The sequence below is a fragment of the Peromyscus maniculatus genome, chromosome 4 (genome assembly GCF_049852395.1).
Source record: "Peromyscus maniculatus bairdii isolate BWxNUB_F1_BW_parent chromosome 4, HU_Pman_BW_mat_3.1, whole genome shotgun sequence".
NCBI lineage: Eukaryota > Metazoa > Chordata > Mammalia > Rodentia > Cricetidae > Peromyscus > Peromyscus maniculatus.
This window is the reverse complement of record NC_134855.1, coordinates 106,823,272-106,845,505: the sequence shown is the minus strand read 5'-3', so window position 1 is coordinate 106,845,505 and position 22,234 is coordinate 106,823,272. Positions and strand designations below refer to the sequence as shown.

The following is a 22,234-nucleotide window of genomic DNA, read 5'->3' as shown; positions in this document are numbered from 1 at the left end:
GTCCCCACGGGGCTGCCGAGGTCGGTTCCTGGCCCGTGACGCCGCCGCCGCCGCCGCTGCCGCCCGCGCGGCGCCACCGCCGCCGGAGCCGGGCCGGGGGGCGGGGGGCTCGCACGTGCCCGGCGGGGGCGGGGCGGCGAGCGGCGACCCCGGCTCCGGGAGGCGGGCGCGGCCGGGTCGGCCCTCTCCCCCGCGGCGGCGGCCGGCCGCGGGGGACGCAGGGCGCGCGTCCCGGAACCGATGGGGGGGCCACACAGAGACGTCTAAGTCATGCAGGAGGCGCCCGGCCCCGGCCCGCTCCCCGCCGCCCCGACCCCTCCTCTCATCCGACAGAAAGACAGACAAGAAGGGTTCCCGACCTGTCGTGCCCTGCATGTTCAGAGTCTGTCATGTTTGGTCAAGAACGGGGCGGGGCTGGAGGGCAGGTCTGGAGGCCGCCGGCGGCGGCGGTGGCGGCGGCGGCGGCGGCGGGGCGCGGGGAGGACCCCTGCGCCGCCTGCGGGCACCTGTCCCCGGCCGCCGCCGACAGGTGACGAAGTGGTAAAAACTCACGGTTACTAGTGAGCGACACAGACACAGACTTTTCCAGTCTATTAACAACCACGCCAGAGAGGTGGGGCTCTAACTGCAAAGACTGGGCAACGGCCCCCGCGCTGCCGGCGGCGCCGCCGCTCTCTAGTCTGTATTCGCCGCCGGAGGCCGAGGCGTGGGAGCCGGCGGCTGGCGTGCAGCGACGCGGGGATTTGGACAGTGGCCGTAACGGTGATTTCTCCTCACCAACATGGCGGCACCCGAGACAGGCGGCTCAGAAAATGGCGCCGGCCGCAACACCTTGCCCGGGACTAGAGGGCGAGTGAGATTCCTCCGCCAGCCGCAGCCCCTCTCCCTGCCCGCCGGGGCTGAGCGCATCGGCCATTGGTGGAAACGGCCCGTCAATCACCCCCAGGGGCGGGCCTGCAAGGTCCTTGCGGCAGCGGCGGAGGCAGCAATCTGATGGCTGGGCAGGGTGGCGCCCGCAGGCACATCGGGAGGGGCAGGCTAGCCCCGCAGGGTTTGCTGCGTTCACCAGGTCTTCTGTGCCCGTTTCTCGGTGTTCCTGCGGGACTCGCCGTTCAAGGGCGTCGGGGTTCCGGACGCCTCGCACAATCCCCTGTCCTCCGCAGCCGCTAGCTGCGCGAGATAAAAAAGGAACTGTCCATTATCTTTGTGGAAAGAAAACCTTCGTTGCCCACATAACTTGGAATCCTCCTTAGGCCCTCAAAGTTGCTGCTGTTATAATGTTTGGTGCGCATTGGCATTGTAAGGACGGCTAGTTGGCATGCAACTTTTTCTGATGATACTAAATTCACTCAGTCATTACTTGACAGAATTAAAAATAGCTGTTGATGTCATGAAAATGTGATCTTAGTTTTATATATGGGATACATAGGAATATTTCATAAAGCAAGAGCAAGACAGTGCAACTTTTCATACATACGTGGCCTTCAGAAATAATCTTGAAATTACGAGTAGTGTGCACTTAGTTCTGAAGGAAAGTTAATTGCTTTTTATTAAAATGAAATTAATGGGTTTGTAGTTGATACCCTTTGTCATGTTCCCATTACCCTGAGTGGGTCTTGTTTCCTTGGCTGGTGGGTAGCTCCTTGGAGCACAAGTATTGTTGCTTGTGGTAGTGGTCATTTCTGTTTAGTCATAGAACATAAGATGTTATCCCCTACCTTGCCTAAGAAAGAAATTGTCCTTTCTAGACACGTTTTTAGTTGACCTCATTGTGTGGCTGGGATGACGGAGCAGGTAGGTATACGTCATCGCACCAATGGGAGTCGTTCCTTTCTCCCTATTGATTCATGGGCCTGATGAGCCCAACGTGGACAAATGGTAGTCTGAACCTGAAGCTGTGGGAAACTGTCATACCCTTTAATAGATACCTTCCTGCTTTGGGAATTGATTAATCTAGTACCAATGCCTTTGGACTAGGGATGACTCTCCTCCGGACCCCTCTCCATATTTGTCACGGAGAAATTTCTGCTTGCTACGCCTCTTATGTTGGTATTGGTTTGATGTCTAGACCTGTAAATGGATATGTTTCATTAATTCTAGCAAAGTGTTAGGCCTTTCCTCAATCTTCTCATCAGCCTGTCATTTTTGATGTCAGGAGCAAGCACTACTGACCTCTAGTGGTAGAAACAGCTTGCTCTCCTTCAATGCACAACTGTCCTCCATAGCGAAGAATTGTCCAACCCCGCCAATGACAGCTGTGCTGAGGTTGAAAGACCGCTTTAAAATCTGCAGCTAGGAGAAGGAAAGCAAACTGTTTCCTGAGGCATTACAAGGAGCCATGCAGAGCATCAACCCCCGTTTGTACCCTAGATTCCCAGGATGGTGAGGAATGCAGCAGCCTTTGTTGATTACATACACCCTCAAGACAGTGTACCTAGCAAATGCTGGAACAAAGTCTTCAAGGGGGCGTTGCACCTGCTCATCATGCCAGATACGTCCTCTCACCTTGTAAAATGTCATAAAACTTGCCCTTCCATCCATTTTGGACCACATAATGCAGAGCTATTGGTTTCACTCACTATTGTGCACCAATCACTATTACCTGTTTCCAGACTTTTCCATCACCTCAAACAGAAACTGTAACTACTCTTCAGCATCTACTGTCCCCATTTTACTATAAAGTGGAATATTCCATAAGTACTCAATCTAGATATTTGTCCCCTTGAGATCTGTTTATTTCATTTAGCATACTGGTTTATTTGGGTATGTGTGAAGGTTTGAGACAGGGTCTCATGTAGCTCAGACAGGCCTCAAACTTTCTAGAGTCAGCTGACCTTCAATGCTCTCTCTCTCTTAGGTATATTTATGTGTATGGATTTTTGCTTGAATGTATGTTCTGCGCACCACTGAATGTATGCAAACCCGGTGCCCTCGAAAGTGAGAAAAGGGCATCAGATCCCTCGGAACTCAAGAGCACAGAAGCTTGTAAACTGCCATGTGGTACTGGGAAATGAACCTAGGTCCTCTGGGAGAGCAGCCAGTCATCTTAACCACGGAGCCACATGGGATCAATCTACTGCATACATATGTAAACTTTTATAATCTTTATTTGAGAATACTAATACCTGATGCTTTTGCATGTCAATTTTTATGCCCACCCCCATTTGATTTCCTTTGTGTCTGATTATCTTTCATTCTATTATGGGCAGTTTAATTTTCTTAAAAGTTTTTTTGAAACAAGGTCTCTTTACATAACCCTGGCTGTCCTGAAACTCACTAAGACCAGGGCATTTCATTTTTTTAAAATCACATTTATTTTATTTATGGCGAGTATGTGGTGGTGAGATGACAACTTTTTGGGAGTTGGTTCTGTCTTTCAATCTGGCAGGTTTCAGAGATCAAACTCAGGCCATCAGGTCGGCTTGGCAGCAAGTGCCTTTACCTGCTGAGCCTTCTTACCAGCCCAAATTCTGGACATTTTTTATATATGAAAAAATATGTATAGAAATAATGATCGTATGAGTTAGTATTTTCCTCTAAAGAAGGGATATTATTAGTTTTTACCTCCTTAATTTTCTCTCATAATTTTTAGTAACCATTCAAGTGCAAAAAAAGGCGACTGTCCATATAACTGGGGAGGCAGAATTGTCCTCTGGAAGAGGTCTGACCTAAATTCATTTTCTTCATTTGTCTGTGGAGTGGTCCACAATTCATGCTAGGAATCAAATAATCCCTTCAGTTACAGAGTCAGGTTTTCTGTCCTAGCCCAGAACATAGTTTGAGTTTTTCTTTCTTCTATTTACTTCCATTAATTTCCTGTTTTCCAAACATGATCTATTTTCCAACCTTTGCAGTTCTCCTTGGGGAACCAATTTAACTCCAACTTCATCCTTTCCTTATCTACAGACTGAGCTCACCCCCTTTCAAGCTTCCCCAACCAGCTTGGGGCCCCTCCCTCTTCCGAATAGTCTTAACACTTAGTACTTTCTAATGAAATTGCCTGATTGAAACACATTTATGTGTTTACTATTGTAAAGTGACTGTGTAAGTTCCTTTGCATGCATTTAATTTTGTTTATTTACCTGTTAAATGTGCATTTGAAAAGTACCTACAAGAAACACTGTGATCGCAGCTAGTGGGTTTTCACCACCTGAAAGAGAGTAATAAAGAAGGGCTGGAGAGATAGATGGCTCAGGAGTTAAGAGAACTGAACTGCTCTTGCTGAGGATCTACATTCGGTTCCCAGCACTCAGGTCAAGTGGGTCACAATAATGTCATAATCACTGGCTTCCAAGGGCACCTGCATTCATGTACACATACACATAAAAATAGTACCTCTTTTTTTTTTTTTTTTTTTTTTAAGAATCCAAAAGATTATTTTTTTAAATGCTACTAGATTGCTGCACTAAGAGGTATGCAAACCGACAAGGCCACCAGAGAGCTGCGCGTGCGCAGCGCAGGCACTGAAAGCGCCCTCGTGAGGACCGTGCATGCGTAGTACGGGTGGGAGTTGGTGGCCTGGGATTGTGCGGAGTAGCGCGTGCGCGTGCGCGGGGCGGAGCCTGGGGCCCTTGGCACGGCTCTAGGTTCCTGGGCTCCGGCTCTGGTGGTTGCCCAGCAGCTGCTCGACGTGGAGAGGACGGTTTCCGTCTGAGTTATGGATTTTGAAAATCTTTTCTCAAAACCCCCCAATCCGGCCCTCGGCAAAAAACCGGCCGCCGACTCTGAAGAAAGGTGATCCACATGTTTTCGTCCTTTGCAGGGGCACCGCCCGGGCTCCGCCCCCGAGCCTGGGCGAGCGCGTGGGCCGAGGCCGGAGCGGAGAGGTCGCGAGGGGAAGTGGGATGGAAGTCGGAGTGGGGACCAGGGGCGAGGGCAGTGGCCCGGCGGCGGGAGGAGGCTCCGGCCTCTGCAAATCTGCCTCCCGGGCCCGGCTACTCCCCTCGCACGTGCGCTTAACCTGTTTCCTGTCACTCCCTCTGCTCAGGCGGCTTTGCCCCGACTCCTGGTTCTTGAGAGTTTGAAGGATACAGAAACACTGCCCTGCCAGTGATCCTGAACCCCAAAGCCCAGAATAAAGCAGCAAACAGCATTTTGGCTTAGTATTTCTGTTAAATTGGAAACGCATGTTGTTAATATCGTACATAGTGCAGAGTGCAGAATTTCTGTACAGTTACCCATTCACTTTTTAGTCTTTTGAGTTGAAAGTGCCCCGACACCCCATCTTCTCCTAAACCCTGACCTCTGTGTTCCCATCTTGCCTCAGTGGAAACCTTGACACAACCTTCACGAGGTTTTTTCCATCCTCATTACAGATATATTTCCAGTACTGGGCCAGGCCTGGTGGCATACCTTTAATCCCAGCACTTGAGAGGCTGAGGCAGGTGGATCTTGTGAGTCTGAGACCAGTTTGGTCTACATTGCAAGTTCCAAGCCAGCCTCGGCTACCCAGTGAAACCCTGTCTCAAGGGGGAAGAGAATATATGTTCACAGCTGTTTCAAATACCTTAGTGGAAACTATTATCCTAATTGGACTATCAATTAGGGTGATAAGAGCTTTACTGTGTGCTCCATGTGAAATTTAGCCCGCACATCAGCCGTCAGGAAAAAGTGATGTTCTTGTTTTACAGATGAGAATTTTGAGGCACAGAGAGCTTAAGTCGCCTGTCCAAGATTGTCCAGTGGGAGTGGCAGATCTAGGATTAAGGTGCACGGTAGTGAGACTTCAGTACCTATGATTTCATCACTCAGCTGCTACAGTAGAATTACTCATGTAAATTCAGTCCTATAGCTATTGCAGAGAAATGGACACTGATTACTTTCAGGTGGTAACGTTTAAGAACAGAAACGCATTGATAATTTTAACATGTTTTCGAATTGAACAAGTTTTAAAAAATAGCTAATAGTTTGAAAATACGTTAGACAAAATACCCGTTTACTAAGATTTGGCTGAAATATGTGAGAGACCCTTGGATTTGCCAAAGGATAGTTGAAGAATGGAAGTAAGCTGTCTATCCATATGCCTGCTTTTTACTTTGGCTTTAGGTCTCTTTCAGGATTGTAGATTTCTGTATTTTTCTCTCAGTTTATCTTTTGATTTTTGCCTGTAGATTTTTTTTCCAGTGCATCGAAACTTTGTTTTAATTTATTTTATGTCTATGGATGTTTTGCCTGCATGTATGTCTCTGCACCACGTGTGTGCCTTGCTCTTGGAGGACAGAAGAGAGCATTGGATCCCATGAAACAGGAGTTACTGGTGTTTGTTAACCACCACATAGGTCCTCTGGAAGAGCAGCTAGTGCTCTTAACTACTAAGCCATTTCTCCAGCCTGATGAGTGTGTGTGTGTATGTGTACGTGTGTGTGTGTGTGTGTGTGTGTGTGTACGTGTACACACGATCTCGAAAGTGAGTCATTCTTCGGGTTTCTGACTGTTTGCTTATGGGAATACTCATTCATTTAAAACAATTTTTTTTTGAATTCCTGCTACATAAGACACATCATTCTAGGCCATGGTGATAGATAATAAATGAATACAATGCAGAAAAATACAAATGCTCATGAATTGTATATTATTGAGGTGGACAACAGGTACATGGTATTTTAGATGATAATGAAATCCATGGAGTAAATGAAAACTGAGTGAGGAGTTAAGTATTTGTGGGATAATGAGGATAGTATAGATAACAGAAAGAAGACAGTTAAGGAAGAAACCTTAATGAGAGTTGACTGTTCGGTTGTTAAGGGCAGGAGGTTGGAGACTAGGATGTTCAGATCAGCTGTATACAGGTGATATTAGAAGCTAGGAGATTGAAAGACATCACAGAGAAAGAAAGATGAGGACTGGCTTTGTTAAGAGTTGCAAAGATGGCCGGGCGGTGGTGGCGCACGCCTTTAATCCCAGCACTCGGGAGGCAGAGACAGGCGGATCTCTGTGAGTTCGAGGCCAGCCTGGGCTACCAAGTGAGTTCCAGGAAAGGCGCAAAGCTACACAGAGAAACCCTGTCTCGAAAAACCAAAAAAAAAAAAGAGTTGCAAAGATGATCCAACTGAGGAGATAAAGAAGTAGCAGCTGGGCATGGTGTCACACCTTATTCCCAGGACTAAAGAGGCAGAAGCAGATAGATTGGGCCAGCCTGGTCTACATAGTGAGATTGGTAGTTTGAATGTAATTTGCCCCCTTAAGCTCAGAGAGAGGTGCTATTATTAGGAGGTGTGTCTTTGTTGGAGTAGGTATGGCCTTGTTGGAGGAAAGTGTGTCACTATGGGGGTGGGCTTTGAGGTCTCCTTTGCTCAATCTACACCCAGTGACACAGTTCACTTTTTGTTGCCTTCGGATCAAGACGTAGAACTCGCAGCTCCTTCTCCAGCACCATGTCTGCCTGCATGCCTCCATATCCTGCCATGATGATATTGGACTAAACCTCTGAAACTGTAAGCCATCCCAATTAAATGCTTTCCTTTTGTAAGAGTTGTCATGGTCATGGAGTCTCTTCACTAAGACAGAGACCCTATCTTTAAAAAAGAAGAAGAAATAGTAGTAGCAGCAATAGGGGGAAAACCAGGGACAGCTTCGCTGGAGCTGGCTCACTAGCTTATGGGTGGGTCAGGAAATAGGTGACCCTGAGAATTGTGCTCCTAATGGAGCGAGCAAGTGGAGAGGCAGTGTGGAATGATAGGGTGTAGTGTAAGACACATACAGTCCCCCAGTCTCTGATATTTTCCATCCCTTCATCTTGGGTTCATTTTAGTTCGGTTGGAGCAGTGGTTCTCAACCTTCCTAACGCTGCGACCCTCTAAGACAGTTCCTCATGCTGTGCTGACCCCCAACCATAACATTACTTTTGTTGCTACTTCATAACTAATTTTGCTATGAATCATAATGTAAATAATGACACACAGGATATCTGATATGTGACCCTGTGAAGGGTTGTTACACACACACACACACACACACACACACACACACACACACACACACACACTCTCTGGTTGAGAACTGATGTGCTAGAATATGCTCGGTAATTACCTCACACAATGTCTATGCAGGGTCAATTTCTCATACCTCAGTCTGAGAAGAGTTTTTCATCTTCATGTTTGGGTATTTGTCTCCTAACCTCCAAAGGCACCCTGCATTGTATCTGACAGATCCTTCTCTTCTACATTCCTCTTTGATAATTCTTCCATATTTTTTCTGTTTAGAAAACCCCAAGTCTAACTTAAGTGTTCCTTATATATGGACCTGTATTATTTTTCTGTCAAGCAGATAGAAAGCTCTCAGGAGGCAGGGTCAACTTGTCTTTTTCATTGAGGCCACAGCCTAACATGTGGTGAATACTTAATATATGCTGAATGACTGGAATGATGAGTGAGTGGTGATTTATATATATGTTAATTCTTAAGCATTAAGATTATATAATACGGGCTGGAGAGATGGCTCAGCAGTTAAGAGCACTAGCTGCTCTTCCAGAGGACCCGGGTTCAATTCCCAGCACCCACATGGCAACTCACAACTGTCTGTAACTCCAGTTTTAGGGAATCTGACACTCACAACAATGCACATAAAATAAAGTTAAATAAGTGATTTTTTAAAAAAAGAAGATTATATAATATAAAGTTTCAGTTTTATGGTTGTTTATATACATATTAACATTTACTGGTCGTCATCATCGTTGTTATTTTGAGACAGAGTCTCACTGTATAGCCCTGGCTGGCCTAGAACTTGTGTAGACCATATCGGCCTCGAACTCAGAGATCCACCCACCCAACTCTGCCTCCTGAGTGCTGGGATTAAAGGATTGCACCACCCTACCTGGCCTACATTGTTGTTTTTATTAATGTTGTTATGGAGTGTTTGCAGTAGACTTTGAATTTGGAATTTATCTTAGGACAGACCCCAGCAACCAGTTTTAATGCTGTGCAGTAAACGGTTTCGTGTTCTTTGCTCTCTTTGCTGCAGAATTGATGGTGAAGTCGAGGGTGCTGGAGTTGAAGAAACACAGACAGAGAAAGTAAAATGGAAGGCAAAGCGGGACTGTGAACAAGTCCCCAAGAAAGTAAGGTTCGGCCGGCACGTTGGGCAGACAGCTCCGGAGGGATGTGAGAACGTGAGGGGTCCTGTTGGTCTCGTTGTGTTCAGCATTTGGGGCCCAGTTACTTAGGTCAAGGAAGCTCCGAATCATCTCTCAGTGACTTTCTTGCCTTTTGGCATGAACCCCTCCACCGTCAGATGGAGAATGTGCCTGTGTTGTAACAAGATGGATTTCCCATTTCTGAGATGGATTGTAAACTGTTTCTGAAAAGCTTCTTTGCTATCAAATTGGGTGTAAAATCTACAGGTCTGACTCACTACTTAACCAGCCTTAGTAATCACTAACTTAAAACCCAGATTAGTGTGTAACAGATACAAACGAGGCAGCTTGAACAACACAAATGCATTATCCTGTAGTTCTTGGACTGGAATGGAGTCTGAGAACAGGGTGTTGGCAGGGTTGTTCCTTCCTTCGAGGGTGTGTGAGGAAAGATCTGTTCCAGAACCCTCTGATACTTTTTGGCTTTCCATGACTCTAGGAAGCATCCTGACCTCCTCTGCCATGGCCCGATTTCCAAATAGGCCCCATTCTGAAGTACTGAAGATCAAGACTTAAACATAAAGAATTTAGAGTCAGGGGAGACTCAGGTTCAGTCCATCCCAAAGTCAATATCTGCTCCTCTGTTTTTGATTTTTTCTTTTGTTTTGAGGAAGGAAGTAAATGTTAACATATTACATAAGAATATATTCATATTGGCAATGTAAGGCCCAGATGGGCTTTATAAAAAGATCCAGGAGAGATGATACAGGTGGCGCAGCGCCTTCCTGTCCTGGGGAAGGCTCTGAGCCACCACATAAATACTGTCCTGGCATGTGTAGCTGCCATGGATAAGAACCGAGGCTGGGGGCCTGGAGAGATGGCTCAGTGGTTAAGAGCAGGGACGCTCTTCCAGAGGACCCGGGTTCAATTCCCAGCACCCACATGACAGCTCACAACTGTCTGTAGTTCCAGTTCCAAGGGACCTGACACCTGTGCCAAAACACCAATGCACATGAAATAAAAATAAATAAATTAAAAAAAAAAAAAACCAAGGCTGATTTCTGGAGAAACTGCAGTTTTATTATCCCACAGGGGTAGTCACACAGGCCTCACTCCATGCCCACAGTTCACAGTCTGTGTATTACCTCTCTAGTCGATAGGCAGATAGCAGATTGTATCTTAGCTAATTTCTAAGAAAGTTACAGGAAAAGATGGACACCCAGGTTATCCCCAAACAGAGTTCTTTCAGCCCAGGCTTTTCAGTCACTAATACAAATATATGTAGGGCCATGGCTAACTTAGTAGTGTACCCAGGTAAGCACTGCAGGTCCAGAAAAAGTAATGCTGCCTCCTTCCTCCATGTTAGCCCCTGAGATGAGCAGTTCTAACTTGTATACTGAGCGCTTCCTCGTTCTTCACTGCTTATGCGGTCATCCCTAAGGATACAGTTTAAAATTCATGAATCTAGTGTGTGCTCATTCATCTTCATTGCAGCACAGTCGTCCATCACCTGAACATAGGACACCCCCTTGTAGGTGGGCACTGGGCTTGCTTTCATTAGCCATGCCAAGACATCCTTTCACTTGTATCCTGCACGTGCGCTCTGCATTGTCCTGGGAGAGATGCTTCTGGATCCTCACATGAGCAGCGTTGCCCTTGTATCGATACTTCACTGTGTTAGAAAGGGGTTGTACCAGTTTTTATTCCGGCACCACGGATGAGAGAGACTATGTGGCTCAGTCTTGTTCTGTTTGCAGCTGCATTTCCAGAGCAATATTGACTCTCGCCCTGTATGAATTTTTTTTTGTTTACTCATACTTGTTCTAGTCTTTCTGTCCTTCTTACTTTCATTGAGATTACCTATTTTGTTTTTGTTGTTGTTGTTATTGTTGTTTTCTTGACTTAGTTATTTAGGAGTAGTTTTTGGTCATCATCCTTGTGTGTTAATGTCGCAGATACCTGCTCACTTTAGTTTTCTTTCCATCTAGTGATAGTTTTTATAAATGTCACAATTTTAAGGTAGTTGATTTTAAGCATATGTTCTTGTATATTAAGTCCTTTGTGCATTGATGAACATATTTTCTTTTTTTGTTTGTTTGATTGGTTTGTTTGTTTGTTTTGGTTTTTTCGAGACAGGGTTTCTCTGTGTAGTTTTGGTGCCTGTCCTGGAACTCAATCTGTAGACCAGGCTGGTCTCGAACTCACAGAGATCTGCCTGGCTCTGCCTCCTGAGTGCTGGGATCAAAGGCGTGAGCCACCACCGCTGGCTTGTTCTCTGTTCTTGAGATGGGTCTCTTTCTGAACCTTGAGTTCATTGATGCAGTTGGGTTGGCTGTCCAGTAAACTCCAGGGATCTGTCTGTCTCCATTCACCTAGAGCTGTCTTCTAGGGTTACATATGAGACCACCAGACCAGCTTTTACATGGGTGCTAGGGATCTGCACTTGGGTTCTCATGCCTGTATAGCAGGAACTTTACTGACCTAGGCATCTCCCTAGTCCTCCTTGTGGTGGTTGTTTGGCTTGCTGTGCATGCACCTGATGCTGGTGCCCTTCAAGGCTGGAAGCTGGAGTGACAGGTATAAGAGCTGGACGTGGTGCTTGGAACCAACTTGGGTCCTCTGGAAGAGTGCTATGGCTCCTAACCAGTGAGCCATTTCTACGGCCCATTTTTCACTCCGCAAAAATGTCAGGTGTTTAAAAGAGCGTAGAGAATGCTATATGAAACCCATGTACCCATCATACAAATACAACAATAGTTAATTAGTGGCCAGTATTGCAATATATATTATATATATTTATATAGCTTACTTTGACTCTTAAGTTCTGAAATTTCAGTTTTTGTTGTGTGATATTTGGATTGCAGTCTGGTCCTCTCTGACTGACAGTAAAGTTGGTTTGAATCAGAGGGCAGAGCTACCTACTAGCTGACCAAATGAACCATAGAGGTTTTGGAGGACTGAGGACAGATAGACACAGGAAGTAATAGGGCAGGCCTTAGAGGGGGTCTTGGCCCTTTTGGATGGAGGAGTAAGAGACAAGAGGTCACTGATAGTTTTGCTGCTACTTCTCTGATTATTCAGGTCCTTACCCCATGTCTGACTCCGGAGTTTTTATTGATAAGGAATAATTAGGTAAATGCATCATCTTTTTGTCTTTACTTAGTTTAAGCACCTCAGAAACCTTACAACGTCACCAAAGAGTTTGCTACCTAGAAAATCAAGAAGTAAAGACTATGACCCATACAGTGATGGTGAGACCTGCAGTCAGGAATCAGAAGATAATTTTGACAAAGAGCTTCAACAGTACATACAAGCCAAAGAAATGGCAAACGCTGCTCGACCCTCACTACTTCCTGAGGAGTCTGTGAAAACAGAGGGAGCAGCGGGCACCCAGCAGAGTAAGCACTGAACTTTTTATCACTTAGAGTTCGTGTGCAAAGTTGTCATGGTTGTCTGTGTTTGGACGAGTGTCTTCTCACTTGAACTTTATCTCGTGAAGGGAAGGTAACTTTTATTGCTCAGATATGAGCTTGTTAGATGTGAGACGTAACCCGAGACTTGGTTGCTTGATATATAAAGCTCTCAGTTTGTAGACAACACTGGCATGGGGTTATCAAAGGCTCTGTCTATATCAGGAGAAGTCTGAATCCCTGGCTACTGCATGTATGAAGATTAGGCTATACCTGCTTGTCTGACCCTTGATTAAAGAACTGACTGACTGGATGATTGTGTATGTCTGTGACCATGTATTTTTAAGTGCTGGGGATTGATCACCCGGGACTCATGCCTATTACGGAGACATTCTACCACAGAACCATATCCCCAGCATAGACATGTGGTGTTTTTTAAAGTTTTTCATTTTTATTTTTATAATTGAAATGTATTATTTTAAATGACTAAAATGGGATTTGGCCATAGATATGAGGGCAAATGACAATTTGTAAATGAATTTGTTTTTCTTTTTTTTGAGACAGGGTTTCCCTGTGTAGCCCTTGCTATTCGCTGTCCTTGAACTTGCTCTGTAAGATCAGGCTGGCTTCGAACTCAGAGATCTTCCTGCCTCTGCTTCCCAAGCACTGGGACCAAAGGCGTGCGCCACCACTGCCCAGCATAATTGAAATTCTTAATGCTTTCCATTTTCTCTGTTTTCTTCCAAGTGTTCCTTCTATTCAAGACACATCTGTGGGTAAATTTTGTGTATGTGGAATGTTTTGTTTTTCGGCGCCTGTGTGTGTGTGTGTGTGTGTGTATAAAATATTTTGAGATGGGATCTCATGTAGCCCAAGTAGTCTGAAACTTGCTATGTAGCTGCAGATAGCCTTGAACTCCTGATCCTCCAATCCCAGTGACCTCACTGCTGGGCTTACAGTTGTCTTCGTTTGCTGTATATTGCTGTGATAAAACACTACTGTGACAGCACCTTGAGGAGGAAAGAGTTTATTTCATGTTATACTTCAGGTAACAAACAGTTTGTTACTGAAAGAAGCCACAGCAGGGACCTAGAGGCAGGAAATGAAGCAGAGACTATGGAGGGGTGCTGTTTACTGGCTTACTCCCCATTGCTTGCTCAGCCTGCTTTCTTATACCCTCCAGGTCCACCTGTCCAGGGTGGCACCACCCACAGTGAGCTGGGCCCTCCCACATCAATTATTAATCAAGAACATGCCCTACAGACTTGTCTGCAGGCCATCTGATGGAGTCATCTTTAGAGGTGTTTCTTCCCAGATAATTCTAGCTTGTGACAAGTTGACAGAAAACTAGCTAGCAAGCAAGTATGTACCACCATCCTCAGCTTTATGACATGTTCAAGGGAAAATCTGTAATATATGAGATCATTCGAAACCTCTAGTTTTTTTCTACAGATGCTGGAGCAGTTCTGATTAGATCAGTCAATTGCTGATGTCTTCAAAATGTTCTGCCTATGGTGTGCAAGATTGATTTAATTATCTTGCTTCGCCCTCCCATCCAGCACTTCTTTTTGAAAACAATGCATTTGAAGTTAGGACATTAGAATTCTCTTAGGATGTTGGCTTCTTAATAGCAAAGCTTCTAGAAAGTCAGGTCATTATCCTACCAATTTTTCTTCCTACAAACTTCTACTGAGGTATAGAGATTCTCTGAATTATTATAAAGCATATTTCTGGAGGTTAAACTGATGTCTTACCTTTATGCTATTTTAAAAAAAAAAATGCACTTCCTTATTTTTAGCTGCCAAACAAAAAAATAAAAAATCTAAAGCTGGTCACAAGAAAGTTAAACAGAAGAAAATGAAGCGAAAATGGCCTGGCACTGGAGACAAAGGGCTGAAGAACAGTGGCCCCCAAGAAAAGGTACGAGAGTTGTGCGTGGAGGAGGATGTCTACATGCTTCTGGGTTTTTTACTTTTTATTTTTCACTTCAGTTTCAAGAGGTGTTCAGTGATGTGGGGAGGCAGAGCATTCCACAAATCAGGGTTATATGGAGACCTCTACCTGCTGTTGACTCTGTGGTCGTCGTCTTAACCACTGCTTCCTTCCCTCAGCAATGGCTGCCAGCACCCATTTTCAGCCTCAGTGATTTCCCTGTTGGTCCAGAATACAGGTGCTCCAACCCTTTGGTCTCTGAGTGTTGGACCATCACTAACTATAGAAAATGGAGAGGCAGAAGGAAATATAGCCTTGGAGACAATTGAAAGGCCATGTAGTCCTGCACGGTTGACATACTGCAGTCCCTCAGCCTTTGGATTGATTCCTTCTGGAAATTAAAAACAGCTGTTTCTGAGCATCGGCCTTACCAAATCTTCCAGTCCTGCTCCTGGCACTTTGATTTTGCTTTGTAAATATTCTTCCTTGATATATGCATATGTACTCAGCATAGGATAATAGATGACTTCTCTAGACCCTGCTCTTCTGAAGACGTTTAAACTGAGCAGCAAGCTTTTTATTCAGCTTAGTCACAGGGTCAAGAGTTTGGGGAGTTAAAATATTAGAAATACTACGTATTTATTAGCTAAGCATGGTTGTAGATGCCTTGTTGGCCCAACTGCTTAGGAGTGCTAGCAGGAGTTCAAGACTATCCTGGGTAACAAACAGTGAAATCCCATATCCAAAAAAGGGAGGGGATACCAAATATTAAAGATTGAAATAAACTTATGTAAAAGCTGAATCTTTTTCCATATTTTGCAAATAGAATCTGAACTCAGAGTTCAGATCAGGGCCAATCCAGGGCTGAGCTTTGTTTCCTCCTCTTCTACTGTGTCTTAGCATTGACTCGGGTGATTCTTCACCCAGAGCGGACAGCCCTTCTACATGACTGAGCAAGCTCTAAACATGTTAGACTCTCATAGCACAATTATCTAAAACCAAAGATTTGAACTGAGCTACAGATAGGATTTTTATGATCTTGATAAATCAATAACTTGATATTTTTGCAAAGCAGGTCACTTAGGAGACGGGTTAGCTCCTTACTTGCACACATCATGTTCCTAAAACTGTATATACTACTTAGGCTTACAGAAGCAATAAGCTCTGTCACAAGTTAACACATTAAAAATAGTTTTTGTTTCTAAAGAGCTAAAATAAATTTTAAGGTTCTCGTTTCTTTTTTAAATATTACGCTGTAAAACTGTATCATTGGAGCTAGAGATTTTTCACTGCTTCTTGTTAATCATGAGTCACAACTTTGTTTCCATAATCCTAAAGCTTTCTGTTTTAGACTTCTTTTTATTACAAATAATATACTTACCTTTTTTAGTTTTTTTCACTCATTTTTATAAAATAAGGACAAAATACAATAAGATATTCAAATTTCACAAATACTGCTACTCAGTTGTTGAATGCTGTTGAAACTGATGAGCACTCATTTTATAAACTGATATCCTAAAGTCCAACTCTGAAAGCTCTTGTAGTAGAGGATCTCACTCTGTAGACCAAGCTGGCCTCGAACTCACAGAGATCCGCCTGCCTCTGCCTCCCGAGTGCTGGGATTAAAGGCGTGCACTACCACTGCCCGACTAGTAGAGACAATTTTTTGAGCCAGGATATGGCTGTATGACCCAGGATGGTCTTGAACTTCTAACCCTGCTTCAGCCTTGAAATGCTGAGATGACACATTGTGTCACCATGCCCAGCTAGAAGAGATACATTCTAATGTCTTAAAAGTAGTTTAAAACAATTTTGTAAAACAGAATGAAATACTTAATTTTATTTTTCTCCTAATTGTTTATTTATTTATTTTTATATTAAAGGCTGATGAACCTGAAAATAAGCAGCCACGTGTGAGGATGAGTCAAAGCTTTATCAATCAGCACACGGTGGAACGTAAGGGGAAGCAAGTTTGCAAATACTTTCTTGAAAGGAAATGTATTAAGGTATGAGAGTGTGTGAGCGGAAATACACTACAGTGTGTCTATGGCAGAAGTCTGTGAGAACTGCTGTCCGTTTGAGTCTTAAAAACATACCTGTGAAGTTGTAAAAACTCTTTGCTCTTCAAAAACATGTAATTAGAAAATTAGTGATGTGTCACTTTATGTTTTTAAAGGTAATTTAATAAACATGCTGTCATTAAAAATGTTTCAGAACTTTTAAAAGTTCAGCAAGCTAAGTCATGTGCTTGGACACTAGCTCGTTAGGATTCTTTCTGGACTCGGCTTGCTCACTTGAAGTTTAGTAAGAGTTAAGATGCAAAGGTCTAACTGTGATACATAACTTGTGCTTATTCTTACACCCAGGGAGACCAGTGTAAATTTGATCATGATGCAGAGATAGAGAAGAAAAAGGAAATGTGTAAGTACTATGTCCAAGGCTATTGCACCAAAGGCGAGAACTGCCTGTATCTGCATAATATCCTTTACTGCAGGATTCCCTTCACTCTCCATATAACATGAACCTCTAAAGATGGAGACTTTCTAATACACCACAGCTGTTGCTATAACAAAGTGTTCTAAGCCCAAGTTGATAGCAAAGTGATTGCATTGTATACACTTTTATATAAGACAGAAAGGGACCCTTCAGAAAATCTCCTAAATGTAGGTCCATTCTGCTCAGCCTGGGTGGTGGAAGGTTCATGAGACCTAGTCAGGCCCAAGAAGATGTCAGTTTCTGTTGTGATCATGTCGAATGGAGTCTGTATTCATAGAGAAAAAGAGATATTAATGGAGGTTCCCTTAACTTGAAAGGTAGCCTTAGCTGTACTGGCACAGACTCAGACTTGTTTAAAAAAAACCATGAAATACAGGCATTTAGGGTCATAGCACCATTGGTTACACAGAAGTTGTTTCTTTATAGTCGTACACTGTAGAAGACTCAGATTCTAACGGAACTTTGTAGATGATAATAATGTTAATATAAATTGGTTCTCCTTTAATAAACCTACTACATAAAAGGTCCAGAGTTGTAGAACATACTGACTATTGTCATTGACTTTAACTTACCCCATCCTCAAAGAACATTTTAAAATAACTATATCTCCCAAGGTAATTAAAACACATTTCTTTCATCTGTGAATGAAACTTACCTGTGGCTCATTATGAGAATATATATGAGGGAGAAAAAGTTGTCTTCCTAAAATGAGGCCTTTTATTTTCATATTTTAAATAGAAAACTCAGTGATTTTATTGATAGGAAAGATTTTAGAGGAAAAATAGTTATTAAATTAATAGTGAATTTTTTCGGTTGTATTCAAATGATTTTCTTCCTTAACACTGTGCTACATGAATATCCTTGCAAGTTTTATCACACAGGAACAAAATGTTACCAGGGCGACTACTGTAAGTTTTCTCATGCCCCGCTGACCGAGGAAACACAAGAACTGTTGGCTAGAGTAAGTATGGTGGTGATCTTGTTTTTCTTTTTAAAAAGAATGTTTGGACTAAGATGACATTTGAAAAGAGAGAGAGCTTCATGAGTCAGTATATGATAATCTAAGTTTGCTTAGGTTTGGAAAATAATTTTTATCTTATCATTGTCACTGAAACGAAGATTAATATTCATTGATAGTATGAATTAGAATGTTCTTAGACTCAATATAATTAGCAATTTACAATTTTTATTACTTACTATGTGTGTGTGCAGACTGTGGCAGTCAGAAAAAACTCCAGGGAGTTGGTTCTTCATCATGTGGGTCCCTAGGCTCCAACTCGTGTGGTTGAACTTGGTAGCAACTGCTTTTACTCACTGAGCTGTCTCTTTATTATACTAGTTGGCAACTTTTTTGTTTTGTTTTTCGAGACAGAGTTTCTCTGTAGCTTTGGAGCCTGTCCTGGAACTCACTCTGTAGACCAGGCTGGCCTTGAACTCACAGAGATCCACCTGCTTCTGCCTCCCAAGTGCTGGGATTAAAAGTGTGCGCCACCACCGCCCGGCCTGTTAGCAACTTCTAATAGTTGTTTTAGATCAATACAAGCAAAGAAAATAGGCATAGTGTAGTCCTTTGTTAGAAACGCAGAGAAAATTGAGAGTCATTGCTGACAAACGTTTTAGTTACATCAAAAACTGGTCAGGTAGTTTCTCTTCAGATATTCTTAGTCTATGAGGAAAGGTTATCATGAAGTTAGTCATTGACATTCTTTTCCCATAGATTAGTTGAGGATAGTCTCTCCAAAATTAAATTTAAATAAATGTGAAAATTTAAAAATCCTCCTAAAACCACCTGTGGCAAAAGCTCCTTGGGCATAGGCAGATAGGAGAAAGTCAGAGGTGCTTATTGGTAGGCACGTCTGTGTCTAAAATAGGGGAGGTTTCTGTGGAACTAGAAATCATACCAAACACTTATTTCTGTGCAATTGGTTTTTTATTTCTTTCTATAGTACCACATGCTCTTAGGTGGAATGTTATTAGAACCATTTGAGAAGTAGAAGATTGGACAGTGTACCTAGTAGGTATTAGTGAATAAAAAAAATCACATTTTCTCTTTTCTATTAGGTTTTGGATACTGAAAAGAAGTCATGTAAATAGACTAAAAAGGTAAAAGTGACTCTGCTAATTTTCTTATTCTTTGAATCATCTCTTGAAATTGGGATAACAGCCTTAAATTCTCCTCTTGAGTTGTCTGTCTGTCTGTCTGTGCCTGATTTTTGAGATAGGGTCTCTGCATTTAGCCCTGGCTGTCCTGGAACTTGCTGGCCTCAAACTCACAGAGCTCCGCCTGCCTCTGCCTTCTGAGTGCCAGGATTAAAGATGTGCACTATTACACTTGGCCCTATGTAACATTTTGTTCTAGGTCTGTGTAATGATTAGGTATCATTGATAGAGATTTAGACTTTTAAGGTTTTTTTTTGTTTTTGGTTTTTCGAGACAGGGTTTCTCTGTGTAGCTTTGCGCCTTTCCTGGAACTCACTTGGTAGCCCAGGCTGGCCTCGAACTCACAGAGATCCGCCTGGCTCTGCCTCCTGAGTGCTGGGATTAAAGGCGTGTGCCACCACCGCCCGGCCTTTAAGTTTTTTTTTTAATGCACATTGTTACTATAATTCTATAAATATCTCTTGCTATAAATTTACAGCAGTTACTCAGGGTCTATACACCAAGGAGTAGAATTAATGGATTGGTTTAAGGTAACACAATTCTCTAAAGTTTTTTGTAACAGTTCACACTCCTATAAGCTATAGAATTTCTCCTCCACACTTGTTAATATATTGTATTTTAATTTTCTCCTAATTTAGTGGATGTAAAAATGGTGTCCCACAGCTTATTTCCTTGACATACAGCATCTTTGGCCTACTGGCCCAAGGTTTCTGTTTGTTCTTCTGCATTACTTTTACATGTTTGGTCCTCATCGTCCTTTGTGAAGAGTGTCAGGTCATTTCCATTTTGTAGGCTTTTGTTTTGGTTTTGGTTTTCCAAGGCAGGGTTTCTCTGTGTAACAGCCTTTTCTGTCCTGGAAGTAGCTCTGTAGACCAGGCTGGCCTCGAACTTACAAAGATCCGCCTGCTTCTGCCTCCAGGGTGCTGGGATTAAAGACGTGCACCAAGGGTCTTGCCATGTGTTATTCCTTTTCGATGTTTTGGTTATTCAGGGTCTTTTAGATTTAGTTTCTATATATGAATTTTTAAGAAATTCTTTCACTGGGTGGTGATGACTCACGCCTTTAATCTCAGCATTTGAGAGGCAGAGACAGGCAGATCTCTGTGAGTTTGAGGCCAGCCTGGTCTACAGAGTGAGTTCCAGGACAACGGGGGTTACAAAGAGGAAACCCTGTCTCAAAAACCAAAAAAGAAATTTCTTTCTTCCTCCTCCTGCCCTTTAAAAAAAATATCTAATTGTAACTTGATCATGTTGAACATGAGGATTGCTTTGGGTAATAGTAACAACTTAACAGTATTGTCTTCATATTTGTGAGCTATTTGCTGTTGTTTTTAATGTGTATGAGTGTTTTGTTTGAATGTGTGTCTGTGTACCACACTCATGCCTGGTGCCCACAGAGGTCAGAGGATGTTGGATCCTCTGGAACTGGAGTTACATGTGGTTGTGAGCTGCCTTGTGGGTGGTGGGAATCAAACCTGGGTCCTCCGTCAAGAATAAGTGTTCACCACTGAGCCAATCCTCCAGCCTCCACATTGTGAAATGTTTGATGTAATCATTAATGAGTTCTTACATCTCCATTCAATTCTATTGTTTATAATATAGGGTTTTTTTTTAAATTATTTTTATTTATGGTTGAGACAGGGTCTTTCTTTGTAGTCCTGGCTGTCCTAGAGCTTGCTATGGAGACCAGGCTGGTCTCGAACTCAGAGATTCCCCTGCTTCTCCCTCCTGAGTGCTGGGATTAGAAGTTCAATATAGCTTTTTTTTTTTTTAAAAAATGTGATTTTGTTTTGTTTTGTTTTTCCATGTTTTCTGGATTTTGGTTCAGTTCTAGCCTTAGATTTTGGATTAAATTCAGGGTGTTCCATTTTCCCCAAGAAGAATATCTAACTCATTTTGGATTTTATATTTTCTTCTGCTGTATGGATGGTTGTTTGGGGGAGGTGGGTAAGTGGGCAGTGATTAAGTTGGTAATTTTCATAAGCTGATGTGTTTATTCTCTTGTGCAGCTGGACTAGAGGACAAAGCTATTCCTGTTCAGGACTTGTGAAGCCTGGGATCTGGAATAGTTCGAAGGTTCCTCAGCTAATACACCTTCCTGTGTGGTTGTGATCATGTGCCGCCCCCAGATCTGGTGCTCAAGTGGAGGGGGGTTCTGCACTGGGAAGCTCAGCCTTGGGATGGAGAGGAGCATGTGCATGCTGGCTGGTGGTGAAGGCCGCGCTGTGCTGGGTTGCAGAAGTCTCTTCCGATCGAGAGTTCCCAGTACAGTTTTGTACAAGTACAATGGAGGCAGAGAGAGGTTCAGTGAGGATGGGATGAGTACAGGAAGGGTGGTGGAGAACTGCCAGGGGCGGGGTGACGAAGAAGTTACATCTCTCCATGTTAGTAAATACTTGCACAAAGTTTTTAACAATAATTCATTCAAAGTTCCACTTCGTGGTTTAACAGAATGTGGTACTGTGGTCTTTTTAAACAACTTTCTGCTGGATATTTGTTTCTAATTATTCCTGTTTTAAATAAAGTGGGTAATACCTCTTGCTAATGTGTTTTCAGACTTGATGCTCTCAGCCTCTGTGCTGTTAAAATGGAAGAGTTTACCCTGGCGGTGAGTGTGCGTGCACAGGGGAGAGGTGCCTGCTGCACACTTTGATGGCCAGTTTGACCCCCCGAGTCCATGGTAGGAAGAGGGACCAGCTTCAGAAAGCTCTCCTCTGGCCTCCATGTGTGCGTCATGGCACATGTATGGCTGTACTCACATTATCATGCGTGTGTGCGAGCAACACACAAATAGTATGTTTTAAAAGAACCTTTCTCGCCGGGCACTGGTGGCGCACGCCTTTAATCCCAGCACTCGGGAAGCAGAGCCAGGCGGATCTCTGTGAGTTCGAGGCCAAGCTGGGCTACCAAGTGAGCTCCAGGAAAGGCGCAAAGCTACACAGAGAAACCCTGTCTCGAAAAAACCAAAAAAAAAAAAACAACCTTTCTCGTTGGCTCATAAACAGTGATCCGATTATATACTTGTATAAAATATAAATGTTGTGAGTTTTAGAATGTTTTGAACACAGCATGCAACAACATTTTCCAAGTATAGATGTGATTCTAAATGCATACTTGATAGAGTGGAATGCATACTGTTGGACAAACACCACGAGACTTAACTGTT

The 22,234-nt window shown here is 43.4% G+C and overlaps 2 protein-coding genes across 4 annotated transcripts in view; one reads left to right on the top strand and one right to left on the bottom strand.

Moving 5' to 3' along the window:
• The window catches only part of Zc3h6 (zinc finger CCCH-type containing 6), a 55,581-nt gene extending 54,693 nt beyond the window's left edge, over nt 1–888 (bottom strand). For 2 of the 3 annotated variants that reach the window (XM_076570615.1, XM_076570616.1), the window contains exon 1: nt 360–527. In XM_076570615.1, the coding sequence (XP_076426730.1) occupies nt 360–391 (32 nt within the window). In that variant the 5' untranslated portion in view covers nt 392–527. Of the gene's footprint in view, nt 1–359; nt 528–777 lie in introns of those variants that run through there. The other variant, XM_076570617.1, reaches the window with a different exon arrangement.
• A 3,651-nt stretch (nt 889–4,539) lies between these two features.
• On the top strand, nt 4,540–21,613 carry Zc3h8 (zinc finger CCCH-type containing 8). Its single transcript, XM_016009472.3, has 9 exons — nt 4,540–4,734; nt 8,959–9,055; nt 12,234–12,468; nt 14,279–14,400; nt 16,296–16,418; nt 16,779–16,890; nt 17,760–17,869; nt 18,970–19,011; nt 21,078–21,613. The coding sequence occupies exons 1-8, from the start codon at nt 4,658–4,660 to the stop codon at nt 19,000–19,002; spliced, it is 909 nt and encodes a 302-aa protein (XP_015864958.3). The 5' UTR covers nt 4,540–4,657; the 3' UTR covers nt 19,003–19,011; nt 21,078–21,613.
• Nucleotides 21,614–22,234: the final 621 nt, after the last annotated feature.

What these genes read in the sequence shown, in the direction of transcription:
- Zc3h8 (XM_016009472.3), top strand. Translation starts at nt 4,658, where the DNA reads ATGGATTTTGAAAATCTTTTCTCAAAACCCCCCAATCCGGCCCTCGGC. An exon ending in GTGAACAAGTCCCCAAGAAA is followed by an intron (nt 9,056 to 12,233) that starts GTAAGGTTCGGC and finishes GTCTTTACTTAG; the next exon opens with TTTAAGCACCTCAGAAACCT. An exon ending in AGCAGCGGGCACCCAGCAGA is followed by an intron (nt 12,469 to 14,278) that starts GTAAGCACTGAA and finishes CCTTATTTTTAG; the next exon opens with CTGCCAAACAAAAAAATAAA.